This window comes from Callorhinus ursinus, unplaced genomic scaffold (assembly GCF_003265705.2).
Source record: "Callorhinus ursinus isolate GAN/ISIS: 27379988/994484 unplaced genomic scaffold, GSC_fseal_2.0 scaffold6, whole genome shotgun sequence".
Lineage (NCBI taxonomy): Eukaryota > Metazoa > Chordata > Mammalia > Carnivora > Otariidae > Callorhinus > Callorhinus ursinus.
In genome coordinates, this window is record NW_027397068.1 from 58,914,957 (window position 1) to 58,938,569 (window position 23,613).

At 40.9% G+C, this 23,613-nt stretch overlaps 1 protein-coding gene across 10 annotated transcripts in view; it reads left to right on the top strand.

The window, feature by feature from the left end:
* The window catches only part of PHACTR2 (phosphatase and actin regulator 2), a 261,006-nt gene that overhangs the window by 228,212 nt on the left and 9,181 nt on the right, over nucleotides 1-23,613 (top strand). For 3 of the 10 annotated variants that reach the window (XM_025866252.1, XM_025866245.1, XM_073894033.1), the window contains 2 exons: nucleotides 1,965-2,102; nucleotides 14,603-14,683. In XM_025866252.1, the coding sequence (XP_025722037.1) occupies nucleotides 1,965-2,102; nucleotides 14,603-14,683 (219 nt within the window). Of the gene's footprint in view, nucleotides 1-1,964; nucleotides 2,103-14,602; nucleotides 14,684-14,821; nucleotides 16,411-23,613 lie in introns of those variants that run through there. The other 7 variants (XM_073894030.1, XM_073894032.1, XM_073894031.1 and 4 more) reach the window with 6 other exon arrangements.

A 23,613-nucleotide genomic window follows, 5' to 3' on the forward strand; every position in this document is an offset into this window, starting at 1 on the left:
CTTGGATAAGGCAGGGTGAATAAAATATGACATCTGCGGGGAAGTGTGTGACCTGACCCACATTTATTTGGGCTGGCTGGGGAGTCCACAGCCAAAGCATTCTAAGGCAGGGAGAAGAAACAATGTTCCCATGGAAAAGTTGGAGATTGTATTTTGAGAGTTTTCGGTTTTGATTTTTAGGGAAAGAGATCCTTAATTCATCTCTCTTTTTTTTTTTCAAAGACCCTAAATGACAAGTAATGATCAACCTGAAAAAGATTCTATAAACTGAATTGCTAGAGATGGCTCTTCTAACATTCAGTGGCTGTTAAGTTACCAGCTACAGATAAGTAGCCCCTCCTCATTGTTTCAGGCTCACCCCTGCCATACATAATAATCTTTTCTCCATCCAGTTGAGACCCTCCAGGAGGCAACAGAGCCCGCCCTGAGCCCTGACGGCTGAACCCTGATTCCCACTGGCCTCCACTCTACAGAGCTCTCTGCCATAGATGCAGGACATTCCATAGCACGAATAGCACAGTCCTAAAGGGCAAGACAGGAGGAAGAATTTCTGACCCATGTGGTCTCTGGTCACTGGCCTTTTGGGCACTTCATAGAGGCCTTGGTGTCTCTACCTCCTTAGCGCCACCTGCCCCAGAGAAGCAATAAGAAGCTAGCAGTAGAGACGGGACAACAACTGAGAGCAGAAGAGAACCACTTAGATCGTTCCTCCCTCTGTGCATTGCCTACCAGGGCTTTATGAAGCTCGAAGGAGCCACGGTTTGCATACTCCAGCTCAAGTGAACTCAGAGTGTAGACCCAGGCCTTCTAAGGGTCCTTGAAGGACTTGACTATTGACCTAGTTCAGCCTCTGATTTTACTCAAGAGGAAACTGAGGCTTAGGAAAGGGGATTTTTTTTTCCACCACAAAAACATCATTTTTGTGTGTCCTAGTGCTTAATTTTTTTTTTTTAAATTGAATCTGTGCAAATGAGGAACCCCTCCAAAGAGGGCCACTTAAGACAGTGGATGGTCCAGCTATATGCATAGTACAGATATGGATAGAAAAGGTACTGGAAATGGACCCCACGGGTACAACAGAAGCCTGGGCCTATGACGTCTTCAGACCGAGAGCGGCCACAAGAGCATGAACCTCAGGAGAAGAGAGTAGATGACGCCTGTCAGCCAGGGGCCAGGACTCTTTAGTCTCTCAGAACCAAGAATCTCTTATTCCTGGGCTTGGGAAAGGAGAGCAAATACTCGGGGCTGAGTGGATTAAACAGAACTATAAATTTGAATTTGACAAAGACCGTAGGAGGAATCCGAGTTATTAGAAGTGTCTTAATCGTCTCAGCCTACTTTCAGCAGTCCTGGCCCACTGAATGTGCTCTTCCGTGCCCCCTGCGGCTTTCTGCACAGCACCTTTTGCAGCAAGCAAGGGTGATGTCAAATCTGGGCATGGGTCCCTAGTCTGTCTCAGAAGACTGCTACAAGTGCAACCTTCACCGGACCGTCTCTTTGTCATAACTTTGTGCGTTCCTGAATATAAAGGTTTAATATACTAGGAACAGAGATCTCATTTCTAGAAGTTAAGAGTGCATTTGTCTGGATGATTCAGTCTCCAGACCAGCCAGCCTCTATCTGAATGGCTCTTGTGTCTGTGTTGCTTCGTGCTCCTTGTGTCAGAGATGACAGGTGTCTTTATGACAGTGCCAGGCAAGGTGGGGAAAATAGCATAACGCACATGGCTGCCAAAGCCTGTGACCTATCTAACAATGGAGGTTTTTATAGTCTCAGAATTAGGGCACACTGCTTTCTGGTTCTCATTAGAAACTCCCAAGATGCTGCTACCTTTTTTTTTCTTTTGGATATCTGAAAGTGACCTTATTCAACCATAACTTTGAAGTTCTCTATAGAAAGCTTGCCACCATGAGACTGTAAATGGTTTCCTGAACTTGTCCTTCTTTTTCCCTATCCACCTGCAGCTCAGCCTGAGACCCACAGTGGCGGAACTACAAGCTCGAAGGATCCTGCGGTTTAACGAGTATGTAGAAGTCACCGATTCTCCCGACTACGATCGCCGGGCAGACAAGCCCTGGGCCAGGTTAACACCTGCAGACAAGGCAAGAGCCCTCATGTTTTTAGCCATGATTTTATTTGTTTATGATTTTATTGCTTTTCTCAAAGCTTCAGTATCCACTTACCCCCCCTCCACACACACACACACACACACACACACACACACACACACACACACACACATTCAGTCATCCTAGGAGGCCAGATAGTACCAGATAGCTCAACAATTTTCTGCCTTTTGTTATTTAAGCCACTTAAGTGATATATTTTGTAATATCAATGAGGTTCTTTCAGCTAAGTCTCAGAAAAATTCTTTCTTAGTTACCATGTAACCTGCCTGCATTCATACCTGGATTGAGGGTGGGGTGGTCCCACAGCCATGATTTATCCTTACCCTTAGAAAATACAATTTATACAAGTTACCATTTTTTTTAAGTTTTTTTTTTTTTTATTTATTGAGAGAGAGAGAATGGTAGAGAGAGAGAGCATGAAGAGGAAAGAAGGTCAGAGGGAGAAACAGACTCCCTGCCAAGCAGGGAGCCCAATGCGGGACTCGATCCCGGGACTCCGGGATCATGACCTGAGCCGAAGGCAGTCACTTAACCGACTGAGCCACCCAGGCGCCCTCAAGTTATCATTTTAAGGGGATATCTTAAGGGGTGCCTGGCTGGCTCAATTGGTAGAACATTCGACTCTTGATCTCAGGATCATGAGTTCAAGCCCCACATTGGGCATGGAGCCTACTTAAAAGAAAAATTTAAAAAAATAATAAATAAAATAAAAGGATATGTTGACAGTGAAAAATGTATTGCTCTATATCAAGGCCAGCACACTTTTTCTATAAACGGCCAGAGTAAATATTTTACGCCTTGTGGTCCATACAGTCTTTGTTGCAACAGCTCAGCTCTGCTGTTAGAGTATGAAAACAGCCATGGGCAGTATGTAAGTGAATGTATGGATATGTGTTCCAATAAAACTTTATTTACAAAAACAGATGGTGGGCCAGATTTGCCCTGTGGGCCATGGTTTACCAACCCCTAATCTGTATCGTAGCTCACAGTTCAGAAAAACTGAAATGTATAATGGGTCACATTATGGAGAAAGACTATTTTATGAATAATATGGTTCCAAAGCCAAAGAATTTTGCCAACCTTTTGTTCTCAAAGTCTTCACTTTAGGATTTTCCTAATATCCCACATAATGATTTCTTTTTTCTTTTTTTTTTTTCCAAATAATGATTTCTAAATTTTGTTTCTGTGAAAAATGTGGTATCAAATAAACTCATGCCACATCCAGTCTTAATGCTAGAGCTAGGTATTTAATTACATGCTGGGCATTTTAGTAGAGGTTTCATACTGTAAAGCACCTACTGCAGGTAGGTATATATTGGAGCTATAGATCAGAAATCATTTGCTCGGGCTCTTGGGTGGCTCAACGGTTAAGCGTCCGACTCTTGATTTTGGCTCAGGTCGTGATCTTGGAGTCGTGAGATTGAGCCCTGTGTCTGGCTCTGTGCTCAGCAGGGAGTCCGCTTGAGATTCTCTCTCTCTCTCAAATAAATAAATAAATATCATTTGCTCTTAGGAAGAAATGAAAACTAAGGAAGAAGAAATGAAAACTAGGGAGGAAAAAGGTCATAAAGGAAGGATGTTTGGAATGAGAATAGAGGGAAGGAGGCTGGGAATAGCACCCAAGGGACCCGACATTGACGAAAAGGTGGTAAAACACAGAGAAGAAATGTCTGTGAGGTGGGGAAAGAGGAGAAGATGTAGCCCAACAGCCTAGGAAGAAGAAGGTCAGGTCACAAGTGGTTAGGAACATGGTAAGAGGGGGCATTTTAGGAGTCTGGTGGGTGGAAGCCTGACTTGTGGAGACAAGGAGAATAAAATACAACCTCAAGAGTCTTGGCTGTGATGGAGAAGTGATAAGAGGAGGAAGTCACCTGAGGGGTGATGACTGTGGAGGCTGCAAGTTTCTATATACATAAGAAATACCTGAGCAATCTTTTATGCCACGAAGATGGAGCCAAAAGAAAGGGAGAAGTTGAATCTATATTAGAAAAGGTCGGTAACTGATAGAGTAGGGCATAATCAGTGGAGCAGCAGGAGAACGTGTGTATGTAGAAAAGGCAAGGAAGAGACCCTTGAGGTTGGGATGAGGGCACAGGCTGAGGTATGTGCCCTGACAACGTAGGCTTCCCAAGGCAGGTAAAATCTCTCAGGTTGAGGGCAGCCTCCAGGGGACGAAGAAGACCAAAACTCAGGTCACGTGTCAAGCTCACCACCAATCAGTGCCTCGTTTCCTGAGGAAACGTCAAGTTTATGGAGTACCAGGAATTGCCTGTAAACTACTTAATGTGGTTTCTTGTCCTCACGTCCAGCCCCCAGCTGTTCCCTAGGTGACCAAGAGGAAGAGCCTGGTCTTGAGAGCTGTATGTTCTGGTCAGAGGGTATACTCATGGATGCACGTGCAGTGAGTGACCGAGCGTGCATGGAGCGTGAGGGGGAAGGTGGGAGGATTTGGGGGCAAGCCCTCCCAGCCTTGAGGTGAGCCTTGAAGGTATCTCTGAAAGCATGGTGTGGACAGCGGGAGCCTGCTGTTCGCCTGATGCTCACCCCTCACATTCAGGTGGTCAGCAAGTTGTCATGGGGTGTGAGAAACATGTTTCCCTCTGGGAGCCCCTCTCGGGCTGATGTGAATCGCAGCTAAGAGCACCAAGTGTGTTTTATCTTGATCACAGCCTGTAGCCAGCAGCCCTTTGCTCTTCCCTTTTCTGCCTCCCACTTAATTCTGAGTGGTTCCCACTGCTTTATCTGCCTTCCATCCTGCACTTTATCCTCGCCGTTCAGCAGCGATAGACTGCACTTATGACCTCGTGTGGTATCTGACACCCACAAAGAAACACGAGGCTTTAGGTCAGGTGCAGTCTTTAGAGTGAGTGTTAACAATGGATAACATTTCTTTCTCAACCCTAACTCTATCTCAGGTCTTACACATTTTCCTGGCATTTTATTTTTTCAGTTGTGAATTATATCACATGATAGAGAATATATGAAACAAATGTACCATTTAAATAATAAATAAAAAGAAGACACCTGTTTTATTAATCCCTGAGTATTACTAGTACCTGAACAGGGCCCTGTGGGCTCCTCCCCAATTGCTTTTCCCTCCCTTCCATAACCACGACTTTTGTGTTAATCATTCTCTTTCTTTTCTTTTTAAGAGTTTAACCACCTTATATATACCCCTAAACAATACATATGTATTTCTTGGTTTTGCCAGTTTGGGAGTCTTAGGGATTGGAATCATACAGAGTTCTTCTGGGTGTTACATCATTCAATTAACAAAAGAATCTGGGTTGATGGACTAGGTGATAGTGACTCTTTTTCACTGGAATATAATACTTCGTTGTATGTTTGAGTCACAAAGTAATTATCCATTCAATTGTTAATTATGTAGCTGGTTTCCAGATTTTAGGTGTGCAGGCTGTATTCTATGGAGATTCCTGTATCATCTTCAAGTTCACTGATCCAAGACTTTTTCTAACATATATTCCTTGTGATGGAATTGCTGGATCCTGGAATGTAGGAATATTCAGGGAAACTAGGCAGCGTCAACTGTCTTCCAAAATGATCGTTTCTGGTTTACCCTTCCACAGCCAAGGTTACCCATAGTCCAATATTCTTGCCAACATGTGATGGTCAGTCTTTTTGTTTTGTTTTTTTATTTGACAACCTAGTGGTTATGAAATAACATTTCATTGTACTTACACTTTGCCTCTCATTAATTATTAATGAGGTTGAGCATATTTTTATACCTATTGGGCATTCAGGTTCCACTTCTGTGCCTGTCTTTTGTCTGTTTTCTTTTGGGTTGTCAATTTCTTGTTGATTCATAAGAATTCTTCATATATTCCAATAATATATAGTGCAAATATGTATATATCTCCCAATTCATGACATTTCATTCTCTTTATGGTTATCTTTTGACATAAAGAGATTTCTTAAATTTAATGTTGTGAATTTATCTACCTTTTCTTTGTGGCTTGTGATTTCTTTGAAAAAATTCTTCCCATACCAAAATCATAAATGTATTCTGCTGTACTGTTTTTTTTGTTTTTGTTTTTGTTTTTTCAAGATTTTATTTATTTATTTGACAGAGAAAGACACAGCGAGAGAAGGAACACAAGCAGGGGGAGTGGGAGAGGGAGAAGCGGACTCCCAGCTGAGCAGAGAGCCGATGCAGGGCTGGATCCCAGGACCCTGGGATCATAACCTGAGCCAAAGGCAGATGCTTAGCGACTGAGCCACCCAGGCACCCCAACTGCTATACTGTTCTAAAACATTTATAGTTTTGGTGTTCACATTTAAGTTGTTAATTTACCTAGAACTGATATTTTTAGAAGATATAAGATAAGCCTTGAGCTCTGTGGATCATCTCTAATATGTTTCCTATGTTGCTATTTGCTCTTTGATCTTTCTCCTAATTTTCTTGGCTTTATTTGGCCATTCTTTTCTAACTTAAGGTGGACTCCCTAAATTATTAACCTTCTGGGGTGCTTGGGTGGGAGCGTCTGGCTTCAGCTCAGGACCCTGGCATTGAGCCCTGCATCAGGCTCCCCGCTCAGCAGGCAGTCAAGATTCTCCCTCTCCCTCTGTCCTCCCCACTCCACTCTCTCTCAAATGAATAAATAAAATCTTAAAAAAAGAATAAATCATTAACCCTCTTCCTTTCTTATTTTCTGATACAAGCACTGAAGGCTATAAGTGATGCTGTATGTCAGTGGTTCCCAACCTTAAGTGCACGTTGCTCTCATGGAGCAGGGTGGGGGTGCTTTAAGAACGGTGACGCCTGGGCGCCTGGGTGGCTCAGTTGGTTGAGCGGCTGCCTTCGGCTCAGGTCATGATCCTGGAGTCCCGGGATCGAGTCCCACACCGGGCTCCCTGCTCGGCGGGGAGTCTGCTTCTCCCTCTGACCCTCTTCCCTCTCGTGCTATCTCTCATTCCCTCTCTCTCAAATAAATAAATAAAATCTTAAAAAAAAAACAAAACGGTGACACCTGGGTCTGGGTCCCACCCCTAAAGATCCTGATTTAATTGGACTGTGGTATGACTTTAAATATTGAGATTTTAAAAATATGTGGTCAGTAATGATAAGTGTCCCATATATCCTTGAAAACAGTGTACGTTCTACAGTTCTGGGGTATGGAGTTTGAAATATGTCTGAAACTTAAGCTTGTGAGTCTCATTCAGATTTCTGTATCCTTCCCTTTTTTTCTTTTCTTTTTTTTTTTTTTTTTGTCTGTTTGGTCCCATACCAAGAGAGGGATATGTTACCTCTCCCACTACATATATGGATCTTTCCTTCTCTGTAATTCTTTTTTGCTTTCTTTATTCTGAGATTGTGTCAATAGATGTATATAAGTTTAGGATAATTACATTTTCCTGATGAAGTGTTTATTATGAGACTATTCAAGAAATGCTTTCTATCATAAAGACTGTTTTATTTAATATTATTTTAATATAAAGGTGAGTTATTTTGGACTACCTTAGTGCTATGAATTCAGGCTGTAAACCCATGTGAGGGCTACTTACCGATTCATATTCTCAGGGTAGATTTAATTCTGCCTCACCTGCCAAGCACCAGCATGACATCATCTGTGCTGTCCTCTGGGGATCTAGCGCACCCTTCCCTGAGGCTATGCCATAAGAGCTCCTTCCTGAGGCGGGAGGGTCATTCATTAGACTTTCTACCTTGGGCAGGTTTCTTCACTGGTCTTCAGTATCTCACCAAACTATGAAAATGACCGCTCACAGTTACCACATTTAACATTGCAAATGCCCTCAAGGTCAAAGCCAATTTCGGTGCTCAGCTTACTTCATTTCTCTGGGCTTCGTCTTCATTTATTCTTTTTTTTTTTTTTTTAAAGATTTTATTTATTCATGAGAGACAGAGAGAGAGAGAGGCAGAGGGAGAAGCAGGCTCCCAAGGAGCAGGGAGCCTGATGCAGGACTCGATCCCAGGACTCTGGGATCATGACCTGAGCTGAAGGCAGATGCTTAACCATCTGAGCCACCCAGGCGCCTTATTCTTTTATGTCAAAGTATTTTTTACTTTCTTACTGGCTGATCAGGACATTTAAAATAATTGTTAAATGTTATATTCAGCATTTTAGTTGTTTTTCAATAGAAGGCCTAGTCAAGGCACCTGGTGTGTTGTTTTATAAAAAATAGTGTAGGGGCACCTGGCTGGCTCAGTCAGAAGAGCATGCAACTCTTGAGCTTGGGGTCATGGGTTCGAGCTCCATGCTGCATGTAGAGATTACTAAAAAAAACAAAATAAAAACATCTTTAAAAAAAAGAAATAGTGTACACCGTTTACAAGTTTTCTTCCATTCTCCTCCCCTAGTTGTGGGCTTTTGGTCACTTACCTCTCATTTAGTGACTCCTAGTTGACCCTGTTCCAGTCACCATTTCTGTGCAGTGAACTTCCCAAAACTTAGTGGCTGAAAATGACAACTATTTTATTCTATCTTATAGATTGTGGGTTGGGGATATAGTCAGGACTCAGCTGGGCAGTTCTGCTTTTCATGAGGTTGACTCTGGTCACTCAGTGTTCCTCAGCTGACAAAGAGGTTGCTCTGGAGGGTCCCAGATGTCTTCTTTACATGTCTTGTACCTTCTAGAGCATGGCTCGGAAGCTGGGCTCACTTGAGCATGGCTCAGAAGCTGTCCACCAGAGCACCTACACATGGCCTCTTCAGCAGAGTGGCCTCAGAGTGGTCAGCCTTCTTACATGGTAGCTGGCCTTCCCCAGAGCAAGTGCCCCAAGAGAACAAGGTGAAAGCTGTATGACCATATCTGACCCCACTTCAGAAGACACCCAGCCTTACTCCACCACATTCTGTTAGTTACAGGGCAAGAGGAATTAGCTCTTTCTCTCAGTGGGGGATCAGCAGGGTCATATTGCAGAAGAACACGTGGGCTGGATGTGTGATTGCCGCCATCTTTTACAAATATAATTGCCACATCCACCATTCCCAGCTAGCTTGATATTCCCATGCTGAACTTCACAGAGGCAGGAAGGGGGTGGCCAGGGAAATGAGTAAAGATCACAGCAGGTGCAAAGTATGCAAGCAGTGAGAGTCTCAATGATTAAATTTTGCATACCCTAGAAATAGTTTCTAACTTGTTGAAAGGTTAAACTCATCCATCTCTAGTCATAATGGAGAGGATTTTTCTTTTTTTTCTTTTTTAAAGATTTTATTTATTTATTTGCGGGAGAGAGAATGAGAGACAGAGAGCCCGAGAGGGAAGAGGGTCAGAGGGAGAAGCAGACTCCCTGCCGAGCAGGGAGCCCGATGCGGGCCTCGATCCCGGGACTCCAGGATCATGACCTGAGCCGAAGGCAGTCGCTTAACCAACTGAGCCACCCAGGCACCCAGGATTTTTCTTTTTAACTTCGTGTAGAAACAAGAATAGATTTTTCTGCTGGACTTAAGCTGCAGGGGAGATCTACTTGGTCAGTTTCTCTTCTGCAGGCCTCCTGTCTGTTCAAGAGTACTTTAAAGGCGCATGACTGGCATCTCCCCCGCAGAGCAAACTCTGAGCCCCAGAGTGCAGCCAGAATCCCTCCCTCCTCACCTCTGAGGCGCACATATTTGTACCCTATGACATTGTCTCTCCCATTTCTCCTGACACTTGTGAAAGTCTAAAGGGCAGCATTTTTAGAACTGGAATTATGTTGTAAAAATTTTTTCCTGTTGTAAAATAAGAAGAATATCTTTTAGCTTAAAAAAATGTACACTTTTTAAAGATAGAAGATAGAAAAAAATGCAACAATTTAAAATGCCGTTAATATAAGTACATTGTGCATACACAAGTGTCTCATGTTTGTTAGTAAAAATCAGAATATTCAAAAATACAAAAAGAAATAACAATGAATGCATATTAATGCATTAATGCATATTATTGTGTATTATTTAATGCTCATTAATGTACATTAATGCACATTAATGCATATTATTTTCTACCTAATGCTGAAAAAAATAAAGTTACTTGTTTTCTCTAGAAGTTAAAAAAGGAGAATAGTGAAATGTTACTTATTGCCCAGAGATACTAAAACTATTAATGGTCTTAGTGTATTTTTTTATTTTAGTATGAAAATAATACATGGCTAATCATCATTATTATAACAGGCATTTCTGGATTTCTGTTGCTTTTTACTGTAAAACACTTCGTAATGCGTAATGAGCAGGTTAAAGATAATGTATTTTATTCAATGGGTATATTTTATTCTATAAGTAATATATTTTATACCAATTAAGTATAAAAATCTGTAATTTAACTTTCAGGTTAAAAAAGAGTTTTACTTTTTATAACTTTTGAACTGTATATCCCATTTAAAGAAAAAAAAATATTGGAACTATTTCCACCTCTGCTCTCAAAATAAACACTGAACTTCCTGCCTCCTAAAGGCACCATCCTTTCTTTCTCTTTTCTTAGTACTAAGTCTTAGCCCAAGATACTACTTTGCATTTAAAAAAAATCTTTGCAATTCAAGTATAAAGAGAAGAAATCAGGAGGTCGCCAATAACCAGTCAGTGCCCATTCTATGAAAGCACTGTAGGGAATCTCATAAATCTGGTAGTCTTATTAAATTGCTCAAATTAGGAAAGAGAAATGGTGGGAGAAATGCCTTATTAATTGTGAATTTTTTTGTCTCCCCCCATTAATTGTGAATTTGATTGAGCTTAATTCACCTTTGAGATACCATTTTTAATTTTAGAATATATGTATTTGAGTAGAGCACTAGAAACAGATACATATACAGTAAGATAGAGCGTCTGTCTATATCTGTGCTGAAGTAAATAAATGGGCCCTAAGATGACGGGACAGGCAGAGCCAGAGAAGGCCATCAACTTGGCCTGAAGACCGAGGCTCACCTCCTGGTAGTTGCCATCTCCCAGGGTAGGCGCTGGAAATTCCATCCATGGTGGAGATGGGAGGGCAGGCTTTGGAGCTGGGCATCTAAAGGTTTGATTCCTGACTTGGCCACTTGGAAGATGTTTGACTTTGGCCAAGTCACTTAAGTCCGGTTTCCTCGCTAGTAGAGCCAGTTATATCCATCTTGGGAATTAGGTAGTGTATCCATAAAGTTCCAGCTCATTAATAAATGGTAGCGCTTACCAGTGTTAGATTCATGGGCAGGCTTAATAATCTAAGCTTTGTGTTCCCCATTGGTGACATTTTCACTATGCAATGAAGCCTCAGTCTACAATCTAGGCTAAAATTATCTAGTGAAAGAGAATTGAAAATTCAGATGATACATGGATTTGTCCAAGAAGATACTCAGTAATTATTTATTAATATATTAAGAACTGTCTTACATACTGGGGACATAAAGATGAACATACTACCCTTCCAGGAATGCACTGTCTAAACAGGTTGCAGGAAAAACAGATTTTAATTCTGTGCAGAGACATTCTTGGCCTGTTCCTGGTTGTCCTGCAGCAAAGAAGAGTACACTTATATACTCATGGCATAGAGCTTGATGAGTAGTCATGAAATTCCCTCCAGGGGCGCCTGGGTGGCTCAGTCGGTTAAGTGTCTGCCCTAGGCTCAGTTCGTGATCTCCGGGTCCTGGGATCAAGCCCCACGTCAGGCTTCCTGCTCAGTGAGGAGTCTGCTTCTCCCTCTCTCTCTGCCCTTCCCCCCAATCCCCGCTGCTCATGCTCTCTCTCTCAAAAAAAGAAAATCTTAAAAATAAAAAAAAAAATTCCCTCCTTGTTCCATATCAGATTTTTATCAAAGAAATAAGCAAAAAACATCAAATGAGGGGAACTCTAGTTAATCTTGGCCTCACAGCTCATGTTATTTGAGAAGGCAGCAGGGTCCATATTTTCAACAAAACACCTGTTGCTTCTGGCCAGGGTGATCCCTGAGTGGACTGGAAGAGATTAAGCAGACCTTCTGACACCAGTTATCACTAGTCAATTTTAAACTTCGTTTCAGTCATTTTTCTTTCCTCTTTCCTCTCTCTTATTCTCATGGTACCAAAAAATGCTGTGTATTTGGTCTCAGGGGATTTGTTCTATTTAAATCTTAGAAATACCTGGTTTCTGGGGCACCTGGGTGACTCAGTCGCTTAAGCATCCAACTCTCGGTTTTGGCTTAGGTCGTGATCTCAGGGTCATGAGATCAAGCCCTGTGTTCGGCTCCACACTCCTTGGAGAATCTGCTTGAGATTCTCCCTCTGCCCCTCCTCCCACTCACACATGCTTGTGCGCGCTCGCTCTCTCTCAAATAAATAACTCTTAAAAAAAAGAAAAGAAAAGAAAGAAATACCTGGTGTCCGCTCAGTGACTACCCTGTGTTGGTCCAGCTCAGCACCATTCAGGCTCCAACCAATCTCACCACAACAGCCTAGCTCTTTCTATCCCATATCTTTCTAAAGAATCAGTCCCATTTACATTTATGGGAAGAGTCCTTAGGCCTTTATGTGTAGCACACAGTTTACCATTAAAAATAAACTATACCATACTCTGTTTTTGCAGATTCTGTATCTCAATTGATTCTAAAAGAATGCTTTCATTGACTTTTGCAGACTCTTAGATTGGTAGCCAACCTACTATTGAGAATAAGGACTTTGCCTTTGTCTTTGAGTCTCCTTCAGTGACATTCTCTTCTTGTACATAGTAGACTCTATAAATAACAACGAAAGATGGGGCGCCTGGGTGGCTCAGTCATTGGGCATCTGCCTTGGGCTCAGGTCATGATCCCAGGGTGCTGGGATCGAGCCCCGCATCGGGCTCCCTGCTCCGCGGGAGGCCTGCTTCTCCCTCCCCCGCTCCCCCTGCTTGCGTTCCCTCTCTCGCTGTGTCTCTGTCTGTCAGGTAAGTAAATAAAATCTTAAAAAAAAAAAAATGAAAGAATTGTTAGTCACAATCATAAACTAGAATGTATTTCGTCTTTTGGAAGTTTCACAGTAAGTGTACAAAGCACTTTCATGTATGCTCTTAATGGAGCCTTGTAGTACTGTGAGGAATTCTCATCCCCATTTTCCAGAGGGGAAAACAGGTTTCGGACCAAAATAATTCACTGAGGGTCACCCTGCTACTGAAGGCATAGGTGAGACAAGAACCCATGACTTCCGACACCAAGTGTACCACTTCCTACTTCCTCTACTGACATCTTACATTCAGAGGAGAAATTTAAAATGAACGTGGAGACCAGATTCTCTGCCACTACCCACATTAAAATACTTTCTTTCAGGGAAGTCTTTCCAATAGATGCTAACTGGTGATTGGTATAGAGCGTGTTCACTGTTTCAGCTCCTGGGTTAGGTATACTCGTTAGCAAGTACGACAGAGTATCCTCACCGAGATCTCCTTGTGAGACAAGATGGATGGCCTTACCACAGGGGCCTTGGGCCCACAGGTATCTCTCTGCTTCATCTCTTTCAGAACCCAGTAGCAAGAATTATCGCCCCAGTGTCCAGCCGCAGGTTCCTCATAGAAACTACAGTGGCTGAGGAATACAAGTAGAGAGATGAGTAGTCTGGGACTGCAGGATTCAAATACAACACTGACAAGCCTGTTGGGGGAAAGCACATATTGCCGAGTGACAGTCAGTGATGGGAGGAGGCGAGAGAGGGGCCTCAAGGCTTCCTTCTATCTTTTCCCTTTTTCTAAATTTTATCGTTTTCCAACCACAAACTAGATTTCCTTATCTCTCAGTGAAGTCACTCTCTGTGGTTTGCAGTATCCTATGTTTGGGCTGAAGAGTCCAGCTCTCATAGAGGTTAGGTGATGGGGATGTTTTTATTAATATTTTTTCTTCACATGAGGGAGTTCTTTGTAGAGAAATCAGGAAATAAATGTAAGCACAAAGTTGAAACCAGAAACCATCCATGATCCAGTCACCATTGTTAATAGATAACTGATGTTAACATTTTGATGATTGTCTCAGTTTTTCAACCTGAGGCAGAAGCATCTCTTCAGACCCCAACATCTACATGACATGGGTGATATGTTTGTTACATGGTAATAGTCATCACATTCGATTAACACATTTTCTTTGAACGGCTTTAAGTGCTGTGCTGAAATTTTTCATTCTGACTGTCTGAACTTTCAGTATTAAAGAATAAATAAGCAGCTGCCTTCTCAGTACTTCCATGGTACCTAATCAAAGCCATGTTGCGGTATGACTATAGAACTTTCATAGGAAAATGACATTGTTTCTCAGAAAATCTCATGACCCGGACTATCCTTGTGGTCATCAAGGGTGGGGGATGCATGTGACTCAGACCAGGCCCCAGGATGAGTTTAGCAAAGGCCTTCTTCCTCTCCTCCTTATCATGACACGTGAAGGAAATCTTCCCTGGTTTTAGTATGATCTTATATTTATCTTACCTTTACCTAGTAGAAATGAGGAATCTCTTTTTGCAAGACATTTTTTAAAAGAATGCTTTGTTGATGCTGTATATGCTGAGGAATTACGTGACCTAAGTAACATTTCTGTTTATCTATTTTTTTCCTATGCAGGCAGCAATAAGGAAAGAACTAAATGAATTTAAAAGCACAGAAATGGAAGTTCATGAAGAGAGTCGACAGTTTACAAGGTAAGTGGGCAAAATGCAGTTCGGCATATTTTGTGTTATGTGTACTTTACCACAGTTAAAAAAATTTTTTTTAAAAACAGATGAGCATAACACCATCTAATGAACATTTCTAAAATTAAGTCTTTTTTTTTTTCTTTCACAGAAGTCTGAATCATTCCAAAGGGCTATGTTCTGGTTTCTTTCTTAGTCTTGTTTTGTGGGCCAGGAGACAAGGATTAGAATCATTTATTCTGCTCTTGAAGAGACTCAGTTGAAGTTTTATGCCCAGAACAGATGCTGGTGAGAGCCACTTTGGGCACCTGTGTGTCTGCTTTGGGCTCACAGTAGACATAACTTAGAGAAGATAGCAACTCAATTTTCAGAAGACCTAACTTAGACTAGGAATCTAATTTTTACTGCTGCTGTGGAAGGCTGCGGTCATCCTACCCTTTTTCCTCCCAGTACCCTTGGAGTTCAGTTTATTCTTCTGCTAAAACCAGAAGAGACCTGTGTGATCATGGAGTCTAACCACCACCCACCCCTGCCCTTCACAGGTGTTCTGTTTATTTCTCTCTAACGGGTTTATGTGCTTTGCTTTTTTATAACATGTATGTTCCTAAAAATTGGCATGCCAGTTAAATCTTGAAATACTGAATTGTTAAAAAACATACCAGGACAGATGATTACATGCGAAGACCACAGGAGGTCTTTCTGGAAAGCAAACACTGATTCCCTAGACTCGAAACGGCCTCTGCAAGACAGGCATACATTATAGTGCCCCTGTCTCTGCAGTGGTTCCTGTTGGTGGTGGTGGTCCATGCTGAGAGCATGTCCTGTGATAAAGAAAGTAATGGGATAACTTCATAATTCCGCTAAAGTCGGTAGGGACCTCCTTGCCCCAAAGCTATTGCTCCTATGATAATGTCTGGTTTGCAGAAGAAACTCCCTTTTCTTCTAGGGGAGTTGTATCTGTTTTGGTTCTTCCTATATCATGTTTATTCATAAAGGCATTCAGGGCTTTTAGCCATCTGGATGTGTAGGATTTTTCTCTGAGGGCTGCATCCTGTCCTGATCGACTCTTGGACCAGTCACATGCCCAGATCAAGCCAGACCTATTGTCCCTCCTTTTCTCCCTTCCACTTGTGGGGTCAGGGAAAGTTCATGCTGATATTTGACACCTGTGGTCTTACGTCTCCAGGAAAGTTGATCAAAAAAAGGTGGCTGAATATTTACGGTGACATCGAGTTGGCCGGGTAACTGGAAAGATAGCATACACGTGTTTGTGCCTTTGAGTCCTGACCCCTGAGATACAGTGACTGTGCTCAACCTACTCTTTATCATTCAGGATCGTTTGACTTCTGCATAGTTTTCCTAGAAATCATAGTATCTGATTACCTAATTATCATTTGATAACATTATATGAAGAATAAACTAAAATAGAAAATAATCAAATTTTTTAAAATGCATTTCTATGGAAGTTCCCAGCTTATGAAAAATAAACATTTATACTGAAAGAGGTTCTTTCTCTTCTGTTATTTGCTATGAACAAGGAAAAAAAAAGGTTGCAAGGAGAGTAAAGGCCATTTATTTTTTGCATCTATATTTGTTATGGGCACAAACGATATATTCTAATTAAGCATTCAAACAGTATAAAAATCCATCAAATAAAAATGAAAACTCTCCTCACTCCCTCCTTCCTCAACTTCATTCCTATTCTCACAGGTAATCACTGGTAAAAGTTTGGTGTAGATCCTTCTAGACATTTTTCTGTGTATTTGCAAACATGTAGGTGTGTGTATATGATCTACATCTATGTGCACATATGCCTTTATGTCCTCCCTCTGAGTCACACATAAAACAGCATCTAGAAAATATTTCCATATTAGTGTTTATCTTTCATTTGAATGACTTTATGGCATTTTGTAGATAATGTACCATAAGTTATTGAACAATTATTCTATTGATGAATGTTATGGAATTTTCAGTGTTTCATTAGTAAAACAGTGACTTGACTTTCTTTATAAATATATCTTTGTAGGGGCACTTGGGTGGCTCAGTTGGTTAAGCGTCTGCCTTCAGCTCAGGTCATGATCCCAGGGTCCTGGGATCGAACCCCACATCGGGCTCCCTGCTCAACGGGGAGCCTGCTTCTCCCTCTGCCTGCTGTTCCCCCTGCTTGTGCTCTCTCTCTCTCTCTGTCTGTCGAATAAATAAATAAAATCTTTTTTAAAAATGTCATAAAAAAATATATATATAGCTTTGTGCACACACGCTAGTATTCCTGTACTAGTAACATGAGTGGATTTGCCAGGTCACTGGATGTATATTTTTTTTACATTTTGAAAGATGCTATTCTGTAACTTGTAGTTTATGAGCATGCCTAGTGTATCACCCTCATCAGCACTGGTAGGGCAGGATGGTGGTGGTGGTGGTGGTGAGGGGTCTATAGTCTAAAGAATAAACATTAATTTCTGTAAGGTTGAGCATCTTTACATATCTTTATTGACCATTTATTTTTAATTTTTGATTTACTTTGACCAGTTTTCTTTTGGGTTGTCTTTTTCATATGGATTAGTAAAAACTCCTTAGATATTGTGGATATTGGCTCTTTATTACATACGTCACCATACTTTTCCTCAATTTGTTCTTAATGTTTTAACTTTTTTTATGGTCTTTTGTTTAAATTTTTGCACATTTAAATGTGTCTGTCTTGTTACATTTACTTCATTGTTTTGTGTCTTATGGAGGAAGACCAAGATTATAAATTTGTCATCTTCGATTTTTATATATGCTTTTTCATCCATTGGGCATTTTATTTGTGTGGGTGATTGAAGAGAGTAAACTAACTTTACTTTGTTCTAAATCAGTAGTTAGGATGAATGGATAAAGAAGATGTGGTATATGTATACAATGGAATATTACTCAGCCATCAAAAAGAATGAAATCTTGCCATTTGCAATCACATGGATGGAGCTAGAGTGTACTCTGCTAAGCAAAACAAGTCAGTCAGAGAAAGACAAATACCATGTGATTTCACTCATATGTGGAATTTAAGAAACAAAACAGATGAACGTAGGGGAAGGGGAGAAAAGAGGGAGGGAGGCAAAACTTAAGAGACTCTTAACTGTAGAGAACCCCAACTGACAGTTGATGGAAGGAGGTGGGTGGGGGGTCGGGTAGATGGGGGATGAGCATCAAGGAGGGCACATGTGATGATGAGCAAGTGATGAATCACTAAATTCTACTCCTGGAACCAATATTACATTACATGTTAACTAACTAGAACTTAAATAAAAACTTGAAACAAAAATAAATAAGTCAGTAGTCAGTTGCCCCAGTTACTTCCCCCTTGGTGTGAAATTCTTCTCATATACACATAGATTAGTTCCTGGATTCTTTATTATGCTCTAGTGATCCGTTACCTGTCTTTGCACTGTGTCATCCTATTTAATTAGAATAGATTTGTAGGGGCGCCTGGGTGGCTCAGCCAGTTAAGCGTCTGCCTTCAGCTCAGGTCATGATCTCAGGGTCCTGGGATCGAGCCCCGCATCGGGGTCCCTGCTCTGCGGGGAGCCTGCTTCTCCCTCTCCCTCTGCCTGCCACTCCCCCTGCTTGTACTCTTTCTCTCTCTGTCAAAAGAAAAAAAAAACAAAAAGATTTGTGGTGTGTTTTTGTATCTGATAGGGTATTTTTTCACCTTCAAAATTCCATTGGCTATTTTTTCTGTATTTATTCATCTACAGAAATTTAGAGTATACTTGTTGTATACTATAAAAGCCTGTTGATATCTTTATTGTTTAAGTAAATATTAATAGATGTAAATAGGGATGAGCTGCATTTCAAAAGAAAATTATAGGCTTTTTTTTTTGTAACAAGGGTAAGCTTTAAAAGTTTTCCAAAAAATATATTGATTGACACTCTCTAAAATGTCTATTTTTCTAAGGAAAAATTAAATATTCATGTCACTAAGATAAATATGCCTTGCTTAAGTACTCTTTAAAACCTGGCAGCAAAGCCAGTGTCTGCTGCTATTTTTCCATTAATTTGTACTACATCATTAGAGTTTCATTCCAATAGAGAAATCTTTTGGCTCTAAGACTTACAAAAATCGTGCTTATGATTTTCAAATTGTTTTCAGTATTTCTTTTAAGAGGTTAAAGGTTTGGTAAACACTGCTGAGTCTAATCAAAATAATACCAAAATATGGTAATGTTTTACATTTAGAAAATTGCTTATGGAGAAGATAGGGTTGCTCTTAGCACCAGCCACCCTTGGAGGGAACCATACAGGCTGTGGATCATTACCTAGCCCTTTAAATGCAATCTAGATAGAGAGCAGTTCACTTATTAGCTCTTCTTATTAGTGCCAGACATTATCTCCTTGTATCAAGTAAACCTGCCATTCAAAACCTAAATCTATTAACTCCCTGTGGGATTTAGAGTGGTTAATAGAAAGGCAGCCCTGCGCCCTCTGCTCAGGCACCTCTTTATCCAGAGTTTATCTTCCACACAGTGATGTATCAGTCAACACCAGAAGGATCCGTTCCCGTATAGATCTTCCCTTGCATCTGTATCTCTGGAGAGATTCACAAAAAGCTGGTAACATTGGTTGCCTCTGGGGAGGAGAACCGGTGGGTAGGGGCAGGCATGAGAAGGAGGCTTTCCACTCTGAATTTTTGAAATACAAGAATTTATTACCAAAACCAAATATTTAAAAGAAAAATAAAGGATCCATTCCCTGAGTTCTCTTTCTGTAAATGAGGGTCCCATCACAGTAGCTTTTCCTGAATAATGTGCCAGGACTAAAATTGTGACATTCTTGTTACTGGTGTACTCAGAAAACACCTCCGAAACCTCCGTCATGGAATACATTCTGTGACATGTTTGATCTGCCCCGCAGTAAAGAATTATAGTGATCCACCCTTTCATCTAATTGCCCTGGTTTCTCCCAGTATCTTTTAGATAGCTGTCTGGCATTGCAGTACATTCCGGGGCCAGGTAACAAGGGTGAGGGCTAGTGGTGCCCATGAGACTTCATCCTGTGGCCTGAGAGGTACCAAGCTCTAATCTCGGCTTCTTAGAACACTCACTGCTCATCTGGCTACCTCCTGTGTTTTCTGCCACCAACAGCTGCCCACCCAGCCCACTGTTCAAAGCCGAAAAGACCATTTGAAGGGCAATGTATTATTTAATAGGATTATTGCATTCTGGAAGGAGACCACCATGGCAAAATAAAGCCACTCCCCTTTTCATAGTAAAGGACATTTCTACAATTTAAAATGATTCTCTAAATTATAAAGACAAATTGTATGAAAGGTCAAATTTCACTTAAAAAATTTATTTATTTATTTATTTTTAAAGATTTTATTTATTTATTTAACAGAGAGAGAGAGAGAGAGCACAAGCAGGGGGAGCGGCAGAAGCAGGCTTCCCGCGGAGCAGGGAGCCCGATGCGGGGCTTGATCCCAGGACCCTGAGATCATGACCTGAGCCGAAGACAGACCCTTAACTGACTGAGCCACCCAGGCACCCCTTAAAAACTAAATTTTAAAATGTTTATGGCTGAGTGGTAAGATTATGGGTCATTGTCATCTTCAGGATATTCTCTGTTTTCCAGAATTTTTTTAAGTATCTGCATGGGTTAGATTTATAATCAAGAGAGAATATTATTTTTGTAAAAGTAAACTTTGAATTTGTAAATAAGAATATTTTTAGAGTGTGCAGTGTAGTACTTTCATGTTTATAATTTTATTAGCTTATTATTTCCTTGTTATATTAAGCAAAGAATCATTAAATTGATGCTCTTAGACTCAGAGTGGGTCTCAAGAGATCACTGGCATATTGTTAGGTGTAAAAACCAGGATACTGATAAAGCTACAAATGCAATGGTATGTTTTATTTAAAATTCAGATGCACAGAAAAAAATTGGAAAATAACATTCAAAAGCTCTTAACAGTTTCTTATAGAATGGGGTTATTGTTTTTTGGGTGTTTTTCTCTACTCCAATTTTTTTAATGTGGTTGAGATATGTGTGTGGGTGTGTGTATTTAAAGTAATTATCTCGTTCTATACCATTTTGAGTGATTACTGTCCTATGTAGATTTACAGCTGAACTGCTTTTCAGCTTCTAGATATGCTTATCAAAATGTGACATGGGGGCCGCCTGGGTGGCTCAGTAGGTTAAGCCTCTGCCTTTGGCTCTGGTCAAGATCTCAGGCTCTCTCCTCAGCGGGGAGCCTTCTTCTCCCTCTCCCTCTGCCCCTCCCCGACCCCAGGCTCTTGCTCTCTCTCTCTCTCTCTCTCTCTCTCTCTCTCTCTGCTAAATAAATAAAATCTTTTTAAAAAATGTGACATGGCAGGAATTACATGTGGGACCTCAATGAAAAATAAGGGGTGCTCCACAGAGGAATGAGAAGGCTTCTTCTGCAAGGCTGCTCTCTTCCATGGGTGCTCCATGTACCTGGACAGAAACTTGAAAAAGTTGCAAAATGCTGCTTTAACCACCGGCTTTGAAAGCATATAGCTCAGTATTTGGAATCATAAAAGCCCGGGCACCATGTGGTCTGGCTTCTCTGGTAAAACTAGGAGCCCTGGTTTAGGAGAACCTGCTCATTTGTTTAATGTGTATATGCCTTGATGATAAAACCCTTTCAAATAAAGAAGTGAATTATTCAGGATTTCTGTTTCTATCAAACAGGGAAGTATAGGAAAGTAACATTTTACATTTGTGAGTAATTTTCCATGTTCTATTATCTGAATGATTTTACAGGAAGGTGAGTATGTTTTTATATGGTAATTGGTGGAGGAATCATCTTTATGGAAAACAGTGATCTTTATCTGAATTCCATGACTTAAAAATAGCTCCGCCCCCATTCACTTCCTCTCAACAGTATGAAAATAAAAAAAGATGTATTCCAGTTTTAGTAATAAGAAAATATAGGTAACTTCAAATTTGAGTGTCGGGAGAGTTCCAAAAAAAAGAGTGAATGAAAAGTTTCAGTATCCTTGGGGCACAATAAATCTATTTATTGCTCTATTTATTGCTGCATCAACTGGAAGCCTGAAGCCAAACTGTCATTCTGTCGGGCTAACTTCTCAGGAGGTAAAGCTGAACTTCTCATATTTCAGAATGAATGCAAACCATTGAGTAGTAACAAATGTAAGAACAATTTACATTTTCAGTACCTCTGAGCTGAATTTGAAGAAAAGATGCCTAATGTAAACAGAATATAAATGTCTTTTTCTGATTGGATAGTGCAAGAAAATATATGAGGTGGCTTTTTGGTTTATTTTTGGTTTATTTTGTTGTTGTTGTTGTTGTTGATTATTTGTTTTTTAAACCAGGTCTGGCAGTCCATTTGAAGAGAGGGTTACATTTCTGACCCCCTGGCTTTGTCAGCATATTGTTGCAATCACACTCTTGGTTGGTCACCTTCTTCTCTTAGTGAGCCCTAGGAGCTATGCCGAAGGCCTGTGACTCTCCACACATCCAGATGTGGAATTCATTCTCTAATGGGATCCGTGGGCAAATAGTGCCTGCAGGAAAAACAAAAAACTTTATAGTGTCCGGTGAATTTCGGGAAATTAAAAGCAGGACACTTTCCAGGAAAATGCTGGGCTTTAGAAAGTGTTAAATCTCTTCTGGTCCACTGACTACTCACTTTTAGTTGCTCAGCTCACTTATTAACTTACCTTCTTCATCTCATAAACATTATTGGTGTGAAGACCAAACCTGTCATGTCGTGTTTCCCCGTGCTTGTCCTCTGAATCCAGAGCCAAATGAAGATCAGGGTATTGTGGAATGTTTGCTGTACAGAGCCCAGCAAATTAGGAGAGGGCTAAAATAATTGCTAAATTGGGTGAGTTTGTATTTAATTCCTAGAAAAGCTGAATCTAACAAAGAGGGGTCTTTGATAGCTCAGGGTGGGAAGACCCTGCAGGTGCAGTATTATTTGTCTGTATTGTCAGGGTCCCTGGAGCTCCTGCTTCCTTTGTGTGGCATGTGCTTGTGTGTCCGACGTGCAGAGAAGTGATACTGCTCATTGCAACCACAAGGACATCACTGGACTTGCTTTTCTAGTAACTGCAAAAAGTTTGTGCTGAGCCCATTCTCATCTAGTTCCCTTTGTGACAAAAATGAGAAAACTATAGCTATCAAAGTATAGCCTAGGGGGCTCCTGGGTGGCTCAGTCAGTTAAGCATCCAACTCTTGATTTCAGGTCGGGTCATGAACTCCCCACATTGGGCTGGATGGAGCCCTACTTCGGGCTCCACCCTCAGCGCAAGAGTATGCTTGGGATTCTCTCTCTCCCTCTCTGTCTGCCCCTCTCCCTGCTCTCCCTGTTCACTCTCTCTCTCAAATAAATAAATAAAATCTTAAAAAAAAAAAAAAGTGTAGCCTCGGATTTAGAACAGGACTTTTCTCTGGTCAAAATTCATCAAAACTAACTGACAGATTTAGAAATCTAACTGATTACCTTTTCCTTTGCATTCTGCCGAGAGAGCACCAAGAAAACTCTTTGAATGAAAGTATGAGTGAAAACATATTTTGTTCTCATAGTCTGGTCTAGGTTAGGAATAGAGTCTGGAGCCTGGTGCCTCTCCTTACCAGCTCTGTGCTTTGGGCACATGACTTAGCATCCCTGTGTCTGTTTCTACACCTGTACAGAGGGGAGGGGATACTGGAGTAGATGCCTCCTAGGATTGTTTTGAGGATTGAACTAGGTAATATATGTATAGTACTTGGACTACTGCTGGGCATATGGTAAACAGTAGTAATTTCATCTGTCATTATTATTATTTGCCTCTTTTTTATATTTTACATAAAAAGGTTGATTTAAGAGGTTTTCAATTACTATTTTGAAATACTTTTATACAATTTCTATATTTTTCTTCAGGTAATGGTTGACTCTTCCTAGAATGCATGATGGAATGTCCTTGTAGATTAGTATAAATT